Source organism: Cataglyphis hispanica, chromosome 7, assembly GCF_021464435.1.
Source record: "Cataglyphis hispanica isolate Lineage 1 chromosome 7, ULB_Chis1_1.0, whole genome shotgun sequence".
Lineage (NCBI taxonomy): Eukaryota > Metazoa > Arthropoda > Insecta > Hymenoptera > Formicidae > Cataglyphis > Cataglyphis hispanica.
Window position 1 is genome coordinate 7,095,151 of NC_065960.1, and position 22,330 is coordinate 7,117,480.

Consider the following 22,330-nt stretch of genomic DNA (forward strand, 5'->3'; position numbering starts at 1 on the left):
GAAAAGGAATTTGATTGAGTGACAACGAGTTATTATCAGTAACATGGTATTCAGCCTCGACATCGCAAATTGTTTACGTCTATTATTCACCTCTATTGTTTACGTTACGGCCTTGTTATTATTCGCACAGTTGAATATCATAGTATTGTAATTGGGGGACGCTCCATTAAATTCCTTCCTTATTATTTGTATATTGTTTATATACGCGTTATATCGTGACGAACGCTCGAACAGTAAAGTAGTAGTGCGAGACGCTTCGTCAAATTCCTTTTCTAAACGCGATCGCAATAAGTATCGGGAAATAATTTGATGTGATTAATAATTAATTATCTTTTTTTATATTTTAAATAATAAAGTGTGAATCTCGTGTGATTATGAGTGTTTCGCGATCGCGCGGGAGTGTTGTGCAAAGTGTTTCACAATCGTTACATACATATACGACTAACTATAATTAATAGTGTTTTTGTGAGTGAATGTGAGTGCGATGAGGAAACAGCAAAGAATGAACAAGAGAGAAAAAGATCTGGAAAAACATTGAGTGAGATACGGAACAACGGTATATGCGGTAAGTAATTTATAAATTGATTAGCATTTATATTATTTTTTAAATAGACATACTTTTCATTTTCTATTTTGTATGTGTATGTGTGTACGATTTATTCTAAATTATCATATAATATAATACATATTCATATAAAATAGAGAAATATTTTTTATGTCGTACAAAGATATATCCAAGTATTGGGAGGGATAGATTTGTTCGTATTTCCGGTCTTAAATCATACAATTATTAGCAATCACTGGAATTGAATGAATTACAATTCAATATTTTTGAACATAATTTTTATTTTTTTATGTAACTATGTCATTTCGAATGTTGTGAGAAATAAGTTATAATATTTGCGCCGATATGTTTTTTGACATAAAATATACTTTAACAATCTTAACATGTATAATAATTTACCGCAAAAGATTCAGAAGCGCGCGTCGCGTTCGTAAATTTTTACCTAAATGCGACTTTGCACATTATTACATTCATTAGAGACAGGAAGTTATCATTTATTTGTAATAATCCGCAAATTTGACGTTTCTCGGTTGTATATGTTGGTCAGATTCGCGTAATTGTTGTACTCCGTTGTAATGAACGATACGGTTCGGGTTAGGTGTATTTACTTTGGAGTATTGTGACGAAGCAAAGATAGTGAATTCTCTTCAAGGTTGTTTTTCGAGTCTTGTGATGAGATCTGGCACGTCCTGTGGGATCTAATATAAATGTTTGATTAAGCGCTTGGATTCTCCCAGCTGGACAAAGTAACTCTAGACAAATATTGTTCCCTCTCCCCTTTTTCTCCTTTTCGGTAAAAGCTTCGGCAAATTGTGTGCTTCTTGCATATATGGGAATGTGTAGAGAATTCAGTTCTTTCGTCGATAGGCAAACAGTTCTTCAAAGAGCATTTGTTTCTGTCTTTGAACATGACACTTGCACATTGATTTGAAATGTTCAATGATTCCAGAATTACTGGATGCAACAATAAAAATTCTTTCCGATTATTAAATCAAGTTAGATTTATTTTATTAGTAATGTACATTTTTAAAGAATAGGAATAACTTATGTTTATTTATATTTCATATTGATCTTATGGCCTTTTTTGATTAAAGAATATTTTAAATTATTTTTTATTTTTTTTTTTGCTTATGAATATTTTCCTTAATCACACTACTTATAATACTCAAAACTAATTTTCGAGAAAAATTAGTGACAGATTTGTAAATTTTCTGCAAAAACAAATTAAAAAATCGTCTTTTTTCATTATAAGAGAGCAAAAATTACGCAATGTTATCTATCAATATTTCTAAACGAAACTATTTTGGTAGAGATTCCTACTCCTTGATTAGTTCCCATATATAAACATGACCTTGGTGCTGCTCGTGAATCCGGCAACAGCTGCGAGCAATCCATGACTTTGTATACACGCGTTTCCGCTCGGAATTTTAGTCTCTGAGAGATGAGGTTATCGTGGAAAATAAAGTCATAATAGCGGAGCCAAAATCAAATCGGCGAAGTTTGAAAGAATCGACATTTTACAGATGCTTTCTAGACCGCCTGGTCAATCGACAAATCTCAAGTTTGTCGGTGCTGACGTGAATACAAACGATCTGCGAAGTTTCTTTAAGAGAATTTGCAGCTGGCAAGGTGGTGAATGTACTTAGATAGTTGCGGCTCGCGAAACTGGCAGACATAAAACAATTCCAGCTCGTGATCGTGTTTGCGTTTTGCGTGCTCCATTATTCTGGCTAGAGACTATGGAGAGAAATGGTAAATACGAGGTGTCCCTGGAGACACATATTCCGGGAACATATGTGTATTACGCAAGTGATTTTACGTAGTAAAAAAGTTATGTAACTATAGCTTTTATACGAAAAATATGAAATTGAGTATGACAAGTTTTATTACACAATTTATTATGATTATTAGATATACTTATATATAATATATATGAAACAAAATATATATTTTTTTTCACGTTTTTTTTTTCCACTTTAATAGTTTCATTTTGATCAAATGTAAAAAATTTAAGATAAATAATATTTAAAGATAAATAAAGTCAAAAGTCAAAAATATATTTTCAGCTTGATAAAAGAAAAGAATAAAATATGAAAAGCATAAAGAGCGTACCGCTGGTTTCAAGTTCATACTGTTTTATGGCACATGATGAAAGATTCGCTGATGCGATATTTACGCTGATGATATTTACGTAATTGGATACTTTGTGATATGTCGTCCGTCGCACTCTCTTAATTATACAAGTGATCTGCGTACTAATTACGGACACGACATTCATGTGTTCTAGGTGAGGCGAGGACGTGAGGTTTGATCCGATGAATGGAACCGTGCTCTGACAAAGGTATTGTCTAGAAATAATTACGAGCAAACAAATATGAAAAGAGAGACGCAATTAATTCTCGTCATTTAAACACGTCCGTAATGCGAAAAATTTCGCGAGCTCTCGTTCTTTTCTCGGACAATATTCTTTTCAGAACTCTCCACTCACGAAGTATGAGCGTAATCTGCTTTTTTATTTTGCCTCCGTGTTTTCTATAATACAGAACAATAGCGTATTAAATATATACATATATTATAAGACGGCAAAAAAAAATTAATAGAAATTTTAATAGATATAAATTTAAGAGCATCAGTAAGATTGCGAGAGCTTCTCTAATTAAATAATACTAATATTAAATCTTATAACATGCTCTTTCTGAATATAAAGCACTGTCTAATATATGTTTTAAACTTTAATAATATGAAAATATTAAACTTATAAATATTAAATATATTAAATTTTATAAATACAAAAAAAAGATCAGAGATAAAAAATATTTTTTTGGGCAATTATATTGTTTACATGTATATTCGTTATTCATTCGATTTAATCATTTTGCATTTTACAATATAAAGCATGAAAAATTTATGCTTTGTACCGTAATATTTGAAGATGCATTTTACGAAAAAAATGCGATGCTATATAAAAGTTGAGCTGCTTAATATCGTGTCTCGAGGGGGATTAAGGCAATCTCTGTGGGCTCTTTTCTCAAAGATTCGCGAATCACCGATAGACCCAGAAATTCCAATGAATCGCTTTTCAAAGTTATTGCCGCACGCATATCGATTTCTGCTGATGAGCAAACCAAAATTATTTTGCCGCTTGAATTAATTTGCTCGATTGACTAAAATTCCAGAGATTCGTTCGACTTCATTGTTAAATGTCACTTCCAACGATCGTCAATAAATCTTAATTCATTCAGTTATTGTGCGTCTGCAGTAAAATATCTTTTTATCGAGACAAGATATTTATAATCTCCTAGACTTTTGCAAATCTTTACTAAATTATTAAAAAATATAGATCTCAAAGCTATTGAAATTTTTTTTTTGATATTTCCAAATTTATAATTGATATTTTTTATACATGTTTTATATTTCTTTTAATTTAAAAATTTATAAACTTTTTTTACTAAATATTGTTTCATACATTGCTTTTTTATGTATAATAGAACTATTGAATATATTGTAGAGCTACAGTATAATAAGTTAATAAGTTTTGGAATGTTACAGCACATGTATGACATATATGTTAGCATTTGCGATTCAGATTCGGGATAGTGTCTTGGGAATGCATTATATGTCATAACATATGCATGTTTCACAAATTCAATCGTTTCTCTCGCAACATTCATGTAACACACACATATCCTCTAAGAACTCCTGGTGCATTCTAAGCTCATGTGTTGCAACGATATTTATACCGACTTACACGCAAAGTACTCATCCACGGCGTTCCTTGGTCACGGTAAATTTCCAGCTTGCTCTTGCTTCCGCCGTCACGAACGAGCGGAAGAAACTTCCCTCTTCCTCTCTCTCCCCTCTCCCTGTTTTCTCATCCGTTTTGTAATGCAGCATCTTCTCGAGAGTGCAGAGAAACACGAGACACGCGGAAATATGAGCCTGGCGCGTGAAATTAATGCAAAATTTGTTCTGTAGAAAATAGGATGAAGTGAAAATGAGAAGGAATATAAAGAGATATGATTGTGTGCGCGATATATAACGATAAAAGACATAGTTTGCACAGACATTTTATATCTGAAGTTGCGTGCTCTCAATTTTACGGATGTTTGCTTGCGCTTTTTCCTAAGACGATCGAGAGGTAAGTGATTTCCCCTATTGCAATAGCGAGCAAACGTCTCGCAAACGTTTGAAAAGAGCAAATGTCTCTTGGAGACGACCCGTTTCGTATCAAAATGGAGACAAGGAACAAAGGATGCTATTGATCTATGAAGAATTAGATCGAAGCTGCATTACTTCCGCAATTGAGAAAAAGAAAATTTGAGATTGACTCCTCTTGATCATTCGTTTACGTCACGCTTTAAAAGCTCTTCTTCTCTATTGTCTGCTATCGTTTCCAGTTTTTCATTTCATTGCATTCAATTGTCGCCGAGATTGTGTCAACAAAGTACGCGCTCGAAATTTCCATTGCTCTTTTTTCCTTTGTATCTATTTTTCCACCCGTTAAATATTACAAAACAAGAGCATTTTTTTTCTCTTTGAAAAATTGAATTAATCGAGATAATATATAAATAATTTGAGTGTCGCCATTCTTAAGGAAGAATGGTTGATAAGAATTGATAAAAGTACCCGTATTTGAAAGCGCGTTCATAAAATTTTTAATAGAATTCTAGAAGCCGTTCCATAAAAGCACTTTATATCACATTTTGAAAGCTCTTCTCATGATATTTCATGTACTGCGTTGCGATTTAAACCAATTCCGCGTTTCCGACGTGGCCGAAATAGATTTGAACACCCGCTTTACTTCGGCACCTTACAAATGTAAAACGTCTGCTTTTGAATAAAAAAAATTTATTTAAATACACACAAATCTCGTTACTTCTTTACTATAAATTTCATGAGACGCGTTATTTATTTTCAATTTCTATGAAAATATGAAACTGTCAATATTGAAACGTAATTTCAAGATATTTAATATCCGATATTGTGTAACAAATTTTTTTTTGTGATCTGTAGTATATATTATAATTATAGTATATTGATTTTTCTATCCTAAATTTATTTTTTTCTTTATTTTTTATTATTTGTCTTATTTATTAAAATAACTTGTCACATGTTAATACTTGCTGATAGATATTCCACTAATTTATTATCTAATTTCTTGAACTACAATTATAAATATTACACAAAATATTCTCTTTGTATATCGTTACAAGAGAGAGAGAGAGAGAGAGAGAGAGAGAGAGAGAGAGAGAGAGAGAGAGAGAGAATGGAATAGAAAAGAAGTCGAAACTCTTGAAAAATGAAAGATTAAAAGAAAAAAAAAGAAAACGTATAAAAAGAGAAAATAAGCTGTTTTGTTTCTTGAAAATTTTACTCTTTTGGTGTACTTTGATTCAGACAAAATCGAATGCTGCAGAGATTCTACTTTGATTTTATGAACTGCAGCCGTTTCTTGATTTCATACGATTCATTTCCGGTGAAAGCTCTACGCTAGCTCATTGCATTTAACGTACGACGTGAATCGACTTGAAACCGAGGAACCGCATTCATTAGCATTTCTAAATAACTTTACTTAACCATGTATAACTTTGCTCATCTTAGACTTACATTTGAAATAGAAAAATTAACCAAATTGCTGAAAAAGTTGTACAATTAAATAAAATTTGATTTCTAATACATATATAAATGTATACAATATAAACAAATACTTCACAAAGGGATTTCAGAATTTATACATAAAAAGAAAGTAGACGAAAAAGCCAAAATACTCTGTATATATCATATTGAAATAATATAACATCTATATTATTTTTACTTTAAATTATACTAAATATTATATATAAGCAAATAATTGCGTTTGCCAGTAAAGTCTCTTAAGTGAACACCATTTCTACTCGATGAAAGTTTATACAGCGTAAGTATCAACTCGAGAGTACTCATGGACCGATCATCTTGCCGCGCTTTTTCATTTCTCGTTTATATCTCTATTTATATTCGTTTACATCTTCTATTTACATTCTTGTATTTCTTTTTCCACGTATATATTTTTAGTATTTTTTTAAATAACACACGGAAGATTATTTATATATCTGTTTGAGTTGTTATCTTTATTCATGGTATAGCAATTGATTCGAGAGCATTTACATTGTAAAATAATTGTTATGATAAATTTATAATATTGCACGCTAAGCTATTTTTCAAAAATTATTTTATTTAATAATAAATAATGCAGAATTAGCTAAATAATAGAGAATAAACTAATTTATATGTTCTATAATAAAATAGAGAAATTTTCTCTCTCTCTCTCTCTCTCCTCTATATATATATATATATATATATATATATATATATATATATATATATATACACAATATAAATTAAATATATAGAACTCATTTTTAGAAAAATGAAAAGCAAATAGACCAATATACAATCTCGTATATTTTTCTATCACAGAAAGATTTGCCGAACAAAATGATTTTAATTCTTATGCTATATAGTAACACGTGATCACGTAGTTCTGCTACCGAGTTTCTCAATTGTAAATATTCTTATTTAATTTTATTTAAATATTGAAAATCATACACACTTACTATTGATGTTAAATTGTGATTATCTAATCAAATTTCATGTCATGTTAATCGAGAATTATTTCAGTACATATATTGGCTTAGAAGGAAAACTTACTTTCTGACCGGAAATCGCCGATTTATATTAATTTGATAAATGGGCCGAGCAACAAAAAGAAACCAAACATATATGTATATGTAGATCGAAAGACGGACGCGAAAAAAAAATTTGAGTCTGGTACCGTTTTGTATTTATTTTTGTAGAGCTGATTCGACGTTTGAAACGAGATTTTCGTCAGAATCATCGATTTATCTTCGGTAGTCTCGTGAAAGCAAAAGCATACCGGGCTTCTTCTCGAAAATTCCCTTGAGGAGGGCGCGATTGCAATCAACGTGGAAACGCGCAAGTTTACAGTTTCTTTTTGAGTTCCCGGGACGACTTTTTTTTCTTTCTTTTTTTTTTTTTATTTAACACATTGCACATCACGTTTATGGGAAACGAGGGAAGGCCGCAATGTGCGGATATTTTGCGCGCGGTTACATTTTTATCGCCGTTCGCGGCTATTTTTACGCGTCGATATCGGGGATTGAACTTTTGTGAAGTCCCCTTGAAGTTCCCACTTTCGTGGGAACCACAGGAATGCGGACGGCTTATTTCGTTGATGAAATCGCTCTTTCGCACTGTCGAATTTGCTACGCTATTGGTAAGCGAACATATTCAATTCACGGAGAATACGAGGAGAATTAACGAAGCGAGAATTAATTAAGATTAAATTTTGAGATTCAATTTTGAGATTCAATTATAATGTAGAAATTTAATAATTTTATATATATATATAAAATATATTAATTAAATTATATATTTTATGTAAATTTATACATTTATATAATTATATTTATATTTTTATAGATTATATAAACTAAATAATAAATAATAATAACCATAGGCTCAGAAACAAACAATTAAGTGAGAATAATGGCAGATAAGCGTTAGATATTAAGAACATTTATTATTGTAAAATTTTTATTAACAAAAATTATTATTAAAAATGTATGTTTTGGACAGTTTTTTGATCCTAATTCAACGTATAATCTATTTATAATTAAGCAATACTGTGTGATACAATATTGTTTTAATTATACTGCGTGATATAGTTAGCAATTAGAATAGGCACACACAATCACGTACTTTCTAATTAGATGCGCAAACTGTACTGCTACATCTTGAATTACAACAAATTGTAATTCACGCAATTCTACGGAGCGTCGTGAATATTAAACGTTCGAGGCAAGAAGATTGCGCGATGCGTGCTCTCGCGAAAGTTGCAGCTGCGCTTGCACATAGGTTTCCCAGGGAAAATTTCTCGCAAAGCTTAGAGAATACTGCGAGGACAAGTCGTCCCCGCGATCCGAGAAGTTAACTTTGTTCGCACTTTTCGCCTCGCTTTCGTAAATCGAGCCGAGAAGCGTAATTTCGGACGCGACCACAATATTCACGTGCTTTTGCGTTAACAATTTCGCGGAAACTTTCATATGTGACAGAGTTTCGGTTCTAAAAAAATAGAAGTAGTAAAGAAGTTTTTATTTTATCTTTTATTCTTCTTTACTAAATTTAAGATTGTAACATTGAAAGTAATTTTTTTTTTATCGATAAATAATTAAATAACATTGAAAATTAAATTATTTTTTTTCTTGCTTATTATAGTTAATAGCACAGTTGCTACAATGCGTAGTAAGTACTTTTTAGAATAGAATTATAAGCGTATTATACAGTGGAAATAACTTTTGTCTTTGTAACAAAAAATTAAGTAAGTTATATAATACTGAGAATTAAATTACTATTTCTTTTTATTTGTAAAATGTGGTGCTATATGAGAGAAGCTCGTTGTACATAAAATATAAAATGTGCACTTGTTATAAGTTATTTATATTTTTTTTCTAAAGTAAAATTCTACGTAAAGACGAGCAAAACGTTGAGCAAAATTATTAATCCGAAATTTTTAGCATTCTTTTACATGTTTATAGAGAATGTCATTAATCCGATTTACCGGAGATTGGAAAACCAGTATCGACATCTCGCGCTCATACAATTTATAAAATACGTCATTGTAAAATTCGACATTGCAAATAAATGCTCGAATGACGCTAAATGAACGCTAAATCATCAACGATTAATATGCGCTTTTCCTCTCTTTTTTCTCTCTCTATCTCTCTGTTTTTGAATATATCTTTCTATTCCTCTTTTTCTCTTATACCCCTTGTTTTTTTGCGCTATATTATCACGAACATTTTAACGTAAATAAATTCATTTGCGATGCGAATAAAAAGGGCAAAATAAATAATTGCTGCACAATGCTGAAAGATTATCTTGCGAATAAAGTACGATTATAATGTTGCAGTCGTGTAAATTTCGCAATAAAAAGGTTCATCTCTCTCATCCGCATATAATCCGCTTGAAATGCTGTTTTCATTTCATTTTATTTTATTTTATATTTCGGGCATCAAATGTCTAGGTCAGTTAAGCGCGGTCTACCGGATGCAATCTGATATAAACCACTATGAAAGAGTTTGTTCATGCGAGCTTTCGCGTATAACAGCTGACATCGGTACTTTGATATTCGTTTTACTGCTAATCCGTCGACCTTTCTAAATCGACCAACACGAGGTCATACAAATAGTCGGAATGTGTTTCTTTATTTTCTCTCGTAGCAATCGCACGATATAACGTTGCTTTAATATGGTCTGCCATAAACCTCTTATCTCTATTTTCGTCAATATTTACCGCAATATTTTACGATTGTACGCGTTAACTATAGAAAATTGAATATCATACAATCAAGTTTTACAGCTAATATCTTTTTAATCTTTGTAATATGCACAATTACAAGTTTCATTAATTCGTAATCAATTTCGCTAGATATTAAAATTTAATATGACTAGAGTGACAAAATTAAATAAGAGACACTTGGATAATAAAGTTAAAAATGTTTAATAGTTTAACGTGGTTTGGGCTAATCAAACAATAATTAATTAATGCACAATAATATTTTGCTAGTTAATATGATTATTGCGGCATGATTATTTGTGGCGTTTGTAATGTTAATCAAAGTTCTTGAATAAATAGCGCAGATATTTCGCTTGTCTGTGCTATCACTTCTTCTAAATTGAATTCCGTAAATGTCTCGAAGCAGATCGAAATTATTTGCCCGTTATTATCTCTGGTGTCTCATTGACGAGTAAACACCATTGCGCGAGAATAATTACAAAATGTCCCGACAACGATACGGGCGAAATGCAGTCTATATACTACATACCGTTAAAATTCGTTGTTAATACTTTTATTATTAAATGTCATGATTTATTTTATTTCATTAAATAATCGTGAAGATAAAATTATCAATTTTTTTTTTTAATAAAAATATTAATAAAATAGCTCATGACTTAATTAAGATTAAAAACACGAGCATGATCAAATTTGAATAAATCAACGTAAGGACGAAGAATAGTGAGGATTAGCTGAAATGCAAAATTAAAGAATATATATATGTATATATTATGGGGAAGAAAAGAGAAGGCATGTATTGGCGTTTGGTTCAAATTTTAATCAATTGCAAAAAACGTAGCGAATATTTCATCGTAGGACGTACAAAAGCTCGTTGCCGGCTCGTCACCTTTTTTCCAGTCTCTGTCGCAAAACGCTTTAATCCCAATTATATGCAAATTTGACCGCAACTGCCTGCGAGCGTTTAATTATAGGTTGTTTTGTATGGCAAACTTTACGAGCATTTCCTTTGTGAGAAATCGTTCAGCATATGCGTATAAATATCTTATTTTACGCTCAATTACGTTCTTTTTCGCTCAGAGTGTCGCGGAAAAATTGCGCCAATAGGAATAATGAAGATGGAGCGTATTATTATTTGCTGATGGTGACATTATAAGGTATGTTTATTTATTAATAGAGTTGAAACGTGGAAATTAAATGCATCTTAAAGTAATTTTAAATATTATAATTTACTTAATCATATAATTAACTATTCACTTAATCATATAATTAACTATTTTATGTTAAATATTTAATTTATTTAAATACTACAATTTATACAGTTAATACAATTAATACAGTTACGTAATGCAGATTTTTATATATAGTGTTACATTTTCTCATTTTCGCGAAACGATACAGATAATTGAGAACAATCGGATGAATGGGAAACGTTGAGTCCAAGAATGGAGAATCAAACAAGTTGTGTTCTACGAAGATAATACGAGCTTTGCAAGCAACTGCTCGTATAAATCGCGACGATAAAAAGCCGGACCGCGATTAAAATTTGTAAAAGGAAGCGAGCGACGGAGACACGCGGCAAATCCTATCGGGATAATTTATGGCTTATCAATATACAATGCCGGTTCGCGAAATAAAATCCACCTTATCGCGTTCTCTCACATACGGATTATTTTTATTATTTTATCGAACGCAGCAAAATCATTTCACTTCGCGCGCGGTAACATCGTTCACTCTTTTATGCCGCGATGAAATCTCTCTTCCATCAACAGCACAAATTTTACGCGATTTTCGCTATTTGCGTAACATAAATGTTTTAACAACGTCGGGAGAAGAATTTTACAAGATCTTTGATGCTGAAAAGTTTGACCGAAACACGATTGGTTCAAGAACACTCATATTTATCGCACGCGACGAGGCTGGAGAGTGTTGCTCTTCGCGTAAATCATTAATTTTCACGCCGGAAATTGGCGGACCGATAATTCGTCGCTCGCCAGGGCGCGATGGATTTTGCATTTTGCATCGTTCTTCGGCCGCGAATGCACGATTCGTCATCGAGGACAAATACCTTATTCTCCGGTTGAACGACGCTACCGCTCCTGGTAAATATCATCGCGTTGATATGACGTTTGTTCCGATTTTTCTCGTTCTCTCTTTCTGTGCCTTTATCGAAACCAAGCATGCCGGACCGACAGTTGTTTCGGTAATGCGTGATTTATAACGACAGATACGCTGTGCATGTGGCATTTCTCCAAACGAAAGTCACGTCGTTATATGTCACGATCCGAACAGATATAATACTGAAAAGCCGCTGCTCACTTCCGGTCTTCTCTGTCAATGATGCAGTCGTAAAAGTGCAAAATACCAAAAATTTCACCTATTGTAGGAAAATTCTTTTAATTTACAAATAGTTTACGAACTTTTACAAATTTTTTATTGTACATTTTCTCTGATATACAGACGAATTTGACGAAAAAATAAGGGCGAAACTCTTCTTAAATAAGTGGCAAAAATAAATTTTTAGCTTGAAACAAAAATGATAATTTTAGAATGACATTTAGATAATTTATTTAAATAAAATTATATTATACATATTTAAAGTTTTGTCTTTCGTTGAATAACTCATGATCTTTTATAAAATCTTTATTTCAAAATTCTTTAGAAAAAAAAAACTGAGTCTCTTTAGAATATACATAGTGACGCGTTATAAAAGGACTCTTCTTTAGATTTACGATTCAACTGTTAACTCCCGTGAGAATATCGTTGTTCGATACAATGGATGGCCGATGAATCCGTAACAAATAACGACTGATGCAAAAATGACGATGCACTCGTTGCACACGACATTCTGCCTACGACTGCAATTTCCCAACAGTTTCGTTTAACTTTTGTCAAAAATCCTGTCCGCTCGGTACCCTTTCCGCGGATGTCAAGAACACCCTACCCGTCCACTCTATATGCGGTTTTTCATTTCTGCGATTACCCGGAGGCTGCATTCATTTCTGGACAATCATTAATTCATGTCGCAATTGTGTCACAACGAACTATTTGTCGCAACTATTTGTCTCTTTTATATGATTACATTAAAAAAAAGGTCCTTTTATTCGGTTACTTTCGTTATTACTGATTTATCACTGATATTTCAGCATGTACATATTCAGTTATTACATCTTGATGGATTAGAAATTTAATTTGCAAATAACTTTCATGTTTCAAACGCATTGTTTTCGTTATAAACAGATTTTAAAGAAATTTGCATTGTAATTATGACATTAACTCTACCCTTTATCTGAACAAATCTCATTTATTCGTTCGTATCTATTTATTTGTGTTATATTCGTTTCAGCGCAATCATCCATTGTCATTTAGATATGAGAACAACAGATATTCTTCTCCGTATCTTGACGAAAAGACACTCGTTTTAAGAAATCAAAAGAATAATTAAATTGAATCTGAATTTCTATATAACTCTTTTTTTAACTTTTTTTAACTTTTGTGTAACAGATTTATTACCGTATTTATACAATCTTTTTAAAAGTATGTGCAGATCGCGAACTCAATATAAAATACTAATAAATAATAAAATTTGGGTAAATTTTAGAAAAATAAAACGAAATAATAAACTTTATTCCAAGCAAAAACAGTGTGATATTTTAATCAAAACTAACACAGTCGCTGATCAAAGTTTGCGATAGATCATATATTTTTCGATTCGACGATGAGTTCCTAAAAATCGTAGATGCCTCTATTCCTAAAGATCTTTCGGCATCATCGTCTCATTCGTAGAGGCAAAATGAATGATGTCAAGAGAGGGATGAGAGAGGAAGGGAAAAAGGACGCGATGGGTCTACGGAAGATGCTTTCGATATTTGCGGGCTGTCAATACTACGTCATGCAGCATGTTACACCAGCGAATTCACTGCAAATCTTGGAAAATGACTTGACAGCTACGACGAATATCTCACGACTCCGTTTTCCTCCAATGGTGAAATTTTTTCGCACTGTATTTCAAAATTCTTTCTCATCGTAAATCCGCGTCATTGTCGCGTATACGCTCGTGAGTCAATACCGACGAAAAGTGAGATTTATCATGAACATAAAATGTGATATTCTTATTCTCTAATTTAAAAATTCGACAATTTTTAAATCGATAACGGATTTTAATATACACATAAAAATGAATTTTACATCGACTTTCTTCAAAAATTTTAATTTTTTTTAGAATAATATGTTTTTTGCTAATTATAAGTGTTATATATTGCAATAAAAAGTGATATATTTTTATATAAAAGTATCCTTCAGGTTGTTTTTGCGAAATTGTTACAATTTCTTTAAATAATAAATTTATGAAATATAAAAAAATAATATTCTACGATTTTACAATAGGGTTGAAATTTTCATATCGTAAAAGAAATATTTATAAAACGAGAAAAACACAATACACAAATTTTTATTTTTTGAGATATTTGCAGCTTTAAATATATGTATATATTTATGACGTAGAAGATAAATATTCTTAAAATAAGAAATATTCTGTTATCAGACAAACGCGTTTTGAAATTGAAATAATTTTTTGATGTATTAATTTTCCATTTAATGAAAATAAAATTTCATACATTTTCTTAAAATTGCATATAAAGAAAATATAACAAAATACACAAAAATCAAATCTCAAGAAATAAGTAATGGGTTGAATAATGTACATTAAAGATCCACGATTATTTCATTTTCTCTTATTTTTTCAAATTTTGAGTTGATTCTTTTATACTTTCTAATCACAATTTAAATTCTTTAGGCAATTAGAATTCTTTTGGCTTACATACTTCCAGCTCAATATTGGCAATTCCTATATTATACGAGCCAATTATTTTTTTGATATATATTTTAAAATAAATTCTCAACAGCAATATCTTCTTGAAAAATTGCGCTCGCCTTCTATCTTTATTGAATTGATGATTTCGCGGAACGAAAAACTCGAGCGTGTTACTTGAACGTAGAACGGATAAACTCTTAATTATCCGGCAGACATCAATTCTTTGTAATCTTGCGTCGCTATCGGCACTTCTTACTGGGCTCGACAGTTTGATAACAAACGATGCGACGATAAAAAAATAAAACATCCGGAAAGAACGATGTGAACGGCAAGGGATTTGGTCCATTCGCTCTTAACGTACACCATCATTTATCCTCACTGAAGTTTTTCTGTCGCACACAAATGTATTATAAAAAGAATATATGTATAAGAAACGGTATATCATATAAATGGTTGGATACAGGATTGTATTTGTGTGCCGAATCCATTTAGAGAAGGAAGAGATGAATCCAGTAGATGATCATTTTTTATAAAAAACATCTTTAATTTATATGATTTCCATTGTCTGAAACGAATATATAGCTCAATCTCGTACGTCTATTATGTATGCAAATTTGATTTCATTAATTGTAACAATTTTAATTCTTGATTGCAATAACGGAGTAACCGTCCTAAGCAATTACCGAATTGTTCTAAATTCATAGATGGTTGTTCACAAATATCACCGGGCAATGGCGATCAAACAATTGTAACGCGAATGCCATGAACTGGTGACATCGATTAACTTGTCAATGTGACGCATCCGCTCGTAAAATTGGACCGAATAATCGATCGATTGTTCGACGAAAGCTCCGACGTGTCACGGACTCTCTACTTTCGGATTTGCGATCAACATATTTACACATTCATATGTAAATTTTGGAATAGGTATTTTCGTGGATGCACAAATTCTTCCTGGCAGCCCGTTTCCCCTCATCGCTTTAATCAATGCAAACCGCGTTCTCAAGCGCGATTTAATCGAGGCCCCATTCAATCGCCATAATGACGAAGTAAATACCGCCTGTGCTTTTCTCTCTATAGCCTTCTCTCGTTACGCGTTCATCGTTACATGCATATTTTCCGGCGACGCGCAAAACCGAAGGAAATCGAATTCTGTGCCGTCGCTCTCATTTATCTCTCGTTCACGCGCGTTCTTTGTCCGCGTTATCGTTGCTGTTCCCTCGTGCCAGGTTGACGGATAAGGAACGATAAGGGGTCTATAGAGTGTCACCTTGCGAGAATACAATTTTGCTCGCAGCCATCGATAGGATGTAAAAGATAAGTCGACAGGAAATCCAAGGTAGCTTTATAAATGCACGAGGGAGCTTCGATTACATTTTGCAATTTAAGCATTATTTCTTTCTGATATTTTTGTATTTTATAATTTTTTCTTCTTATTTTCTGCAACTATAATATATTTTAAGCATTCTTTATATGCGCGACTGATATCATTAATATTTGATTGTGTTTTTAATGCAATAGTGAAATTTTTTCACGCTTTTCTGCGCACTTTGATGTTCATTTTAGGAATATCGCGGAATATTTTATTTGAAGTCAACTGCAAGTTATTAAACTTATCTGTAAACTCTTAGCTGAAGATATTAAATCAGACTTTTTTAATACACGTTCTAGCCATTGTTTAATATTTCTTTCAGGAATGTCCGATTGCGAAATATATATATCGAGAATATTCAATTAAATTAACGTATAATTTATGAAATTATTGAAATTTTTTATATGTGTTTTGCGTAAATAAAATATATTATTTGTGTTTGTGATATTTATCACAAGCTATAATTTCTATCGTATTTTTGACGTTTTTATTGAAATATTTATTAAAAGTTGCTTTTTAGATTCTTAAAGGACATGTTGGGAGAAAACGAAATTTTCATTTTTTCTTTCGATTATTCGGCAAGTTAAAAATATTTTTCTTTGAATTAATTTTTTGCCAAAAAGACATTAAAGAATACATTTTGTCGTGTTGTGGAGGAAAATAAGTTATTTGGAAATGTGATCGGATTTTTGGCAAGCTAATCTCCGATTTTAGCTCGCGCCAAAAATCGGTTAGAGTAAGCAAGTCTTTAAGCGGGATAAAATTACATCAAAGCCGATCATGATTTCAATCGATCTTGATTTCATTAACGTCTGAAAAAGAAGGGTTGCGTTCGTGATTTACAGCAGCAATCTTGCAAAGCGTTGATCTTTGTGTCTAAATTTAGAGGACTAATGGAATTGAGATAAATTCAACGAGTTGGCAAACATCGTATGAATCGAGCCATCCACGTGGCCTATGTTGGTTGTTGATTTTATGGTCGTTGGCTGATAACATTGATTGATATAAAAAGAAATTTCCTCTGCAACCTGAAAAATGGGCGATTTGTTTTAAAAATTTTATTTATTGTTTTATTCAAAATTACACATAAGCTGCATTTGACATTAACTACTAAATAAGAATTTATTACCAGCAAAATATTTCATTTATATTGCATTATTTTTTAATCACAGATTTTTTTTTATCTTTTTGGAGTCAATTTCTCCTTAGCAAGAAAATCGATGAAAGTCATTTATCGCAAGATTTAATTTCTAAAGGCATATAATCTTACAAGTAAAGTTTTTTTAAGTAAAAGTAAAGTTTATGTTTAAAGAAGATAACAACGTGAAATTAAGACGACCTATTTAGATCGTAAAACTTAATCCGTGCAAAAAAAACCTTTAATTTTTAATCTTAATTAACTTTTTAACATCTTGTTACTTAATTTTAAACAAAGCCAGATTTAGATACATATTTGTCAAGTGAGTATACTTTTGACGTTCGAAATGCAAGCTTTACGAAACATCCTGTTTACACTCGCTTCTTTCCAGTGTATACAAGACATCACGAAATGTTATGCAAGCGAAAACTCTTGGAGGTTGGCTTTATAAATTTGCAACGAGAAGTTTATCAAATAGGAATAAGGTTGTCGTTCGTGTCCCACATTACGAGTTTCCGCGAATTCCACGTGAATTTATCAATTTCATGTGAAGCTCGGTTTTCACGGGCAGACAGCGGAACGAGCTTCCGTCAATTCTCGCGGCTTACGTATCCCGTAAAGTGCACCACTTATGAGTAGGAAAGAGTTGCCATTAGAACGGAGGTTTGCACGAAACATTCGTAACAGGGACGGCAAATTACGAATTGAAAATAAATCGCAACGACGTCGAATCTCTCCTGACGCTCCATTTTCATCTCAAGGGGTTAACGCATCTTGCGACAAAACTCACAATACTCTATATATAAACTCTATATATATATAAAGAGTGTTTCTAAATAATGCGAAAAATTTCAGGAGATGATTCTTTGTTAAAAATCAAGGTATTTTATACTTCTATATCCTCTTTGACGAGTTACACTCCTTTAAAGAAGGAGATGAAAATTAGATTTTTAAAAAAAATTATATTTAATTTAAATTTGAACGAAAAACATAATTAAGAAAACTCTTGAATTAATAATAATATATAAATGACACACACATACACATTAATAATAATAATATAATTAGTTTTATAAAATATAATAATATAACAATTTAGAACGTGTTAATTCGCCAATATTAGGAATCTGTTAAAGCGGAAGATGTGGTAACATGGATGTAGCGAGAGGTATCGGTGAACATACCCTCAATCAGTCTTCGGCGTGCGACGTTATTGGGTTCTCGATCGACACACTTGAACATTGGAGCGCGAAGACGGCACGGGCCCTAAATCGAGGAGAATTGCAGGAAGCCAAGGGAGGGCAGATTATCGATTTCCCAAGCCCGGAAGGTCGAGCCCGCAAGGAAGAAGCTGCTCTCTCAAGAGGCACCTCTCGCCATTTCCCTTCCGCGAAAGAGGGTTATCTGAAAATTTCTCTCTCACGGTAAAAGAGAGATGGGGCCGCGGGATATCTTCTCTTGCCGGTTTTCTATCTGCCAAGAGAATCACGATTTTTCGAATAAACCCGGTTTATATCTCGCGGAGATCGCAGCCGTGCAAGAGATGAAGAAGAGTCGCAAAGGCAGTATTTTCTCTCGTCGTATATCTCGTTTTTTTTTTTTACGAATGTATAATTCAAGACGCTCGTACATATTTCACGGCGTCGCGTAATTTAATCGTTGAGATTGCTGACTGTGACGCTGGATATTTTATCATTAATACAATCATTTGCGTATTTTTTCTATTTAATTTTAACAAATTGTATGGCATATAGGTCTTTTAATTATCACGTAAATGCGCATAATATTGATTCACTGAAATAATTATTTACTCTGACATGACAAGATAATTATTTTAATATTAATGATAATGAGGATTGCTTTTTTTGAGTTGGGGAACGCAGAATTGCATTCATTTTATTTCTAAGAGATACATTTATTAAATAATGAAAATTATTAAATATGTATGGTTTTATCACAAAATACGTAATTTATAAAATAAAAAAATTCTTGTAGTTTCAAAATTTTAAATAATTAAAATTGTGTGCTTAACAATCATATTAACATCATAGTAACAATATAACAATCATAAAATGACATCGATGATCTTTAAAAATTGATATAATACATGAAAATGACAGATTTGATTTGCATAAGCTACAATTTTTCTCGACTCTTTTTAAACTTCGATGCGCAAGGAATGTGTTTTCTGAACACGCCATGTTATGTAAAGTGAAAGTTTTCCGTGAAAGTTAGAAAGCGCGCAGAGTAATGTATCGTATGGATCGATCTATCGTCGTGTCTGTCGGACAGGGAAGCAAAAGTAACAGTATTTGTTAGATTTCAAGGAAAACAGTGGTGTGTCATATTTTACAAGCGTTCTCGCATCATTGCTAAAACGTTGAAGTTTCTTTTGGCGTCACCGAGTAAAAGCACTTTTTTCAAGTGCGCTCTATGTCGCTATCCGCTTTCGTCCTAAGTAAACTTGATGGAAACAAGGAGTATTTTTTATAAGCAATCTTAAGAATTCATAGATTGATAATAAGATTGGTTGCGGGCGTTAGAAATAATGACGACTTTACATCACGGAAAGAAGATCGTTTTACATATGAAACCAATGTAAAAAAATATGATTACAAATTATAATATATGTGCAATGTTATGATCTAATTTTATTTAGTGTAAGATTAAATTTTCTACATCATATATCTTATTTTATATAACTATCTACATTATTAAAATATTATATATGATAATGTCAACACACATATGATCATATAAAATTTCTGTTTCAGTTTTCAGCCGGGGGCAATCATGACAGGAACATACCGGAGATCGGTGAGTACAGGTAGACAAAACAAGTTTTCTATTGATTTCGTTGTTGTTTATTGTCTTTGTTTCTTATCACCAATCTTGTAAAACTGTTTTCCACTGCTTTAAATTTATTTTTAAGGATTTTATTATTCACAAATTTTAGTCATTTCAAGATTAAGCAAGTAAAAATTTATATGCATTTTCTGACAATGATAGTGATAACGAGAAAACAACAAGTCTAACTAAATAGAAAAAATAAATTTTAATAAAGTTACACGTTTTTAAGATTATATATATATATATATAATGGCAATAATATAACAGTACATATAAAAAATATCAATACAGAATCAATGGAGTACTTCTATATCAAACGTGTTTAGCATAATGTACTTAGAGAAATATCGCTAGTCAGTTTTATATATTGCATATAACTGACCGTATGAGAATTAAAGCAGTGCGACATGCATATTCTGGAATGATTACGGTATTAACCGGCGCGTGATCAATCTCCATAAATTTTATGTTCGCTGCGCAGCGAACACGAGAGAAAGTTCGTAATATCCAGCAAAAATCTTCAATATTTTTGTTTCAATATGAGAGATCTCGTGCATAATAAATTGTCACTATCGCATCGAAAGTTCAATATACTTATTCATCTTTGCCAAGGAACTTTGAACGCACCCAGTCGTATATTTCGTTGATTACAATGAACGATCGTTGATGCATTGGTGGAAGAAATAGCCGCGGTCTTACGAAAATATTTATGGAACAGTATATCGAGCGTTTGAATTACTTTCAAAAAATTCAACGAAAAAATATTGATGAGAAATATTTTCGCGAAAATCTCGTTACGTGGCCATATCTCTCTTCCGCTCCGTCTGAATCTCGTTAGGATTCGGGGAAATTTTAATGCGGCGTTCATTTAATGATAATTATCGCACATTATTTCGCGGTTACATCTTTTTTTAATTATCCGTCGTTTTAAGACTCATTCAGGAAAAACTGCTACTAATATTAATTTTTATATACGTTATTGGATGATATCTTTGTGTACAACTGTCGGATATTTGCGCTTCGATAGTTGACAATGATTCATTCAACCGTGATACCATCCTTGTTATTCACGTATCATTTGTCTCGTATTCCAACAGTCCTCTATTATATGTTCTGATATTACATTAGAAACATCAACATGTATCGAAGGCGAAAATTGAGAAGAAAGAAACGCGTAAAACAACAAAGCGAATACATTCTTGCAAAAATTTTGTTACTTTCTGCAAAAATTATATAAAATAATCCAAATTATTATTTTTACATAACAGATTCTCTATAGCATAAATAAATAAAAATTTTTGTTTAAAGTATGTGATATGATATTGGGAAAATAAAATCTAAAATCATATTATTTAATTATGCGAGAGAAATTACGCAGTTTTCCTGATAATTATGTAAGAATTTTTGTGACAAAATAATAAAAGACTATTATAGAAATAAAAAATAATTAGTTGAAGTCAATAATAAGAAAAATTGTAGAAAAATGCTTATATTAATTTTTAATTTTTCTCAGAATAAGTATAGATAAATACAATCAAAATTAATGATTAAATGTATAAATAGTTTATTAAAATCTAACGGAATATTAAAAGATTATTTGGATAATTATTTGTAAAATTTGTATTTATTAATTAAATAGAAATAAATTAAAGATAGATAAAAATTTGTAAATTATAATCGTATCTCTCTTCTAAAACAATTAATTACTTCAATATATTATTTTAATACAACATGTAAATAATGAAGTATAAATATCATAATCAAGAAATGATGAATTCAATGAAAATTTATAATTATATTATCGTGCACGTAACTAATGCTTCAAAATCTAAAATTTAAAAAACATTCAAGAGTTGTTTAATTAGTTATTTATGAAAACATTTTATTAAATTAATGAAATTTTATATAATAATTTCTAACAAAAAGTTTAATCGGTTATCTCGAGAATAAATCTTGAAAATCATAATATATTCAAATTAACAATAATAATGGTGAGATAATGATTAGATGAATATATAAATGACAATGAAAGAGAAAAAAGGAAAAATAGGTAGAAAAGCAAAAATTTAATGAACGTTCTCTTTCGAAATATTTTAATTATAAACGTTTGCTTCGAACAATACACAAAATTCTTTTTATTGTACAAGATCGTAAGTAATATTTAATAAGCTTGCATAAGAATTGGAACAAATAGCTTGAAAATTTTGATTGTAAAATGAAATTAAAGTCAAAAATTTTCGT

The 22,330-nt window shown here is 31.4% G+C and overlaps 1 protein-coding gene across 8 annotated transcripts in view; it reads left to right on the forward strand.

Moving 5' to 3' along the window:
- LOC126851017 (transient receptor potential-gamma protein) overlaps nucleotides 1-22,330 on the forward strand; it is an 81,014-nt gene that overhangs the window by 14,077 nt on the left and 44,607 nt on the right. For 3 of the 8 annotated variants that reach the window (XM_050594548.1, XM_050594545.1, XM_050594547.1), the window contains one exon: nucleotides 20,014-20,066. In XM_050594548.1, coding sequence (XP_050450505.1) covers nucleotides 20,033-20,066 — 34 coding nt within the window. In that variant the 5' untranslated portion in view covers nucleotides 20,014-20,032. Of the gene's footprint in view, nucleotides 1-2,852; nucleotides 2,907-20,013; nucleotides 20,067-22,330 lie in introns of all 8 variants that reach the window. The other 5 variants (XM_050594549.1, XM_050594550.1, XM_050594551.1 and 2 more) reach the window with 3 other exon arrangements.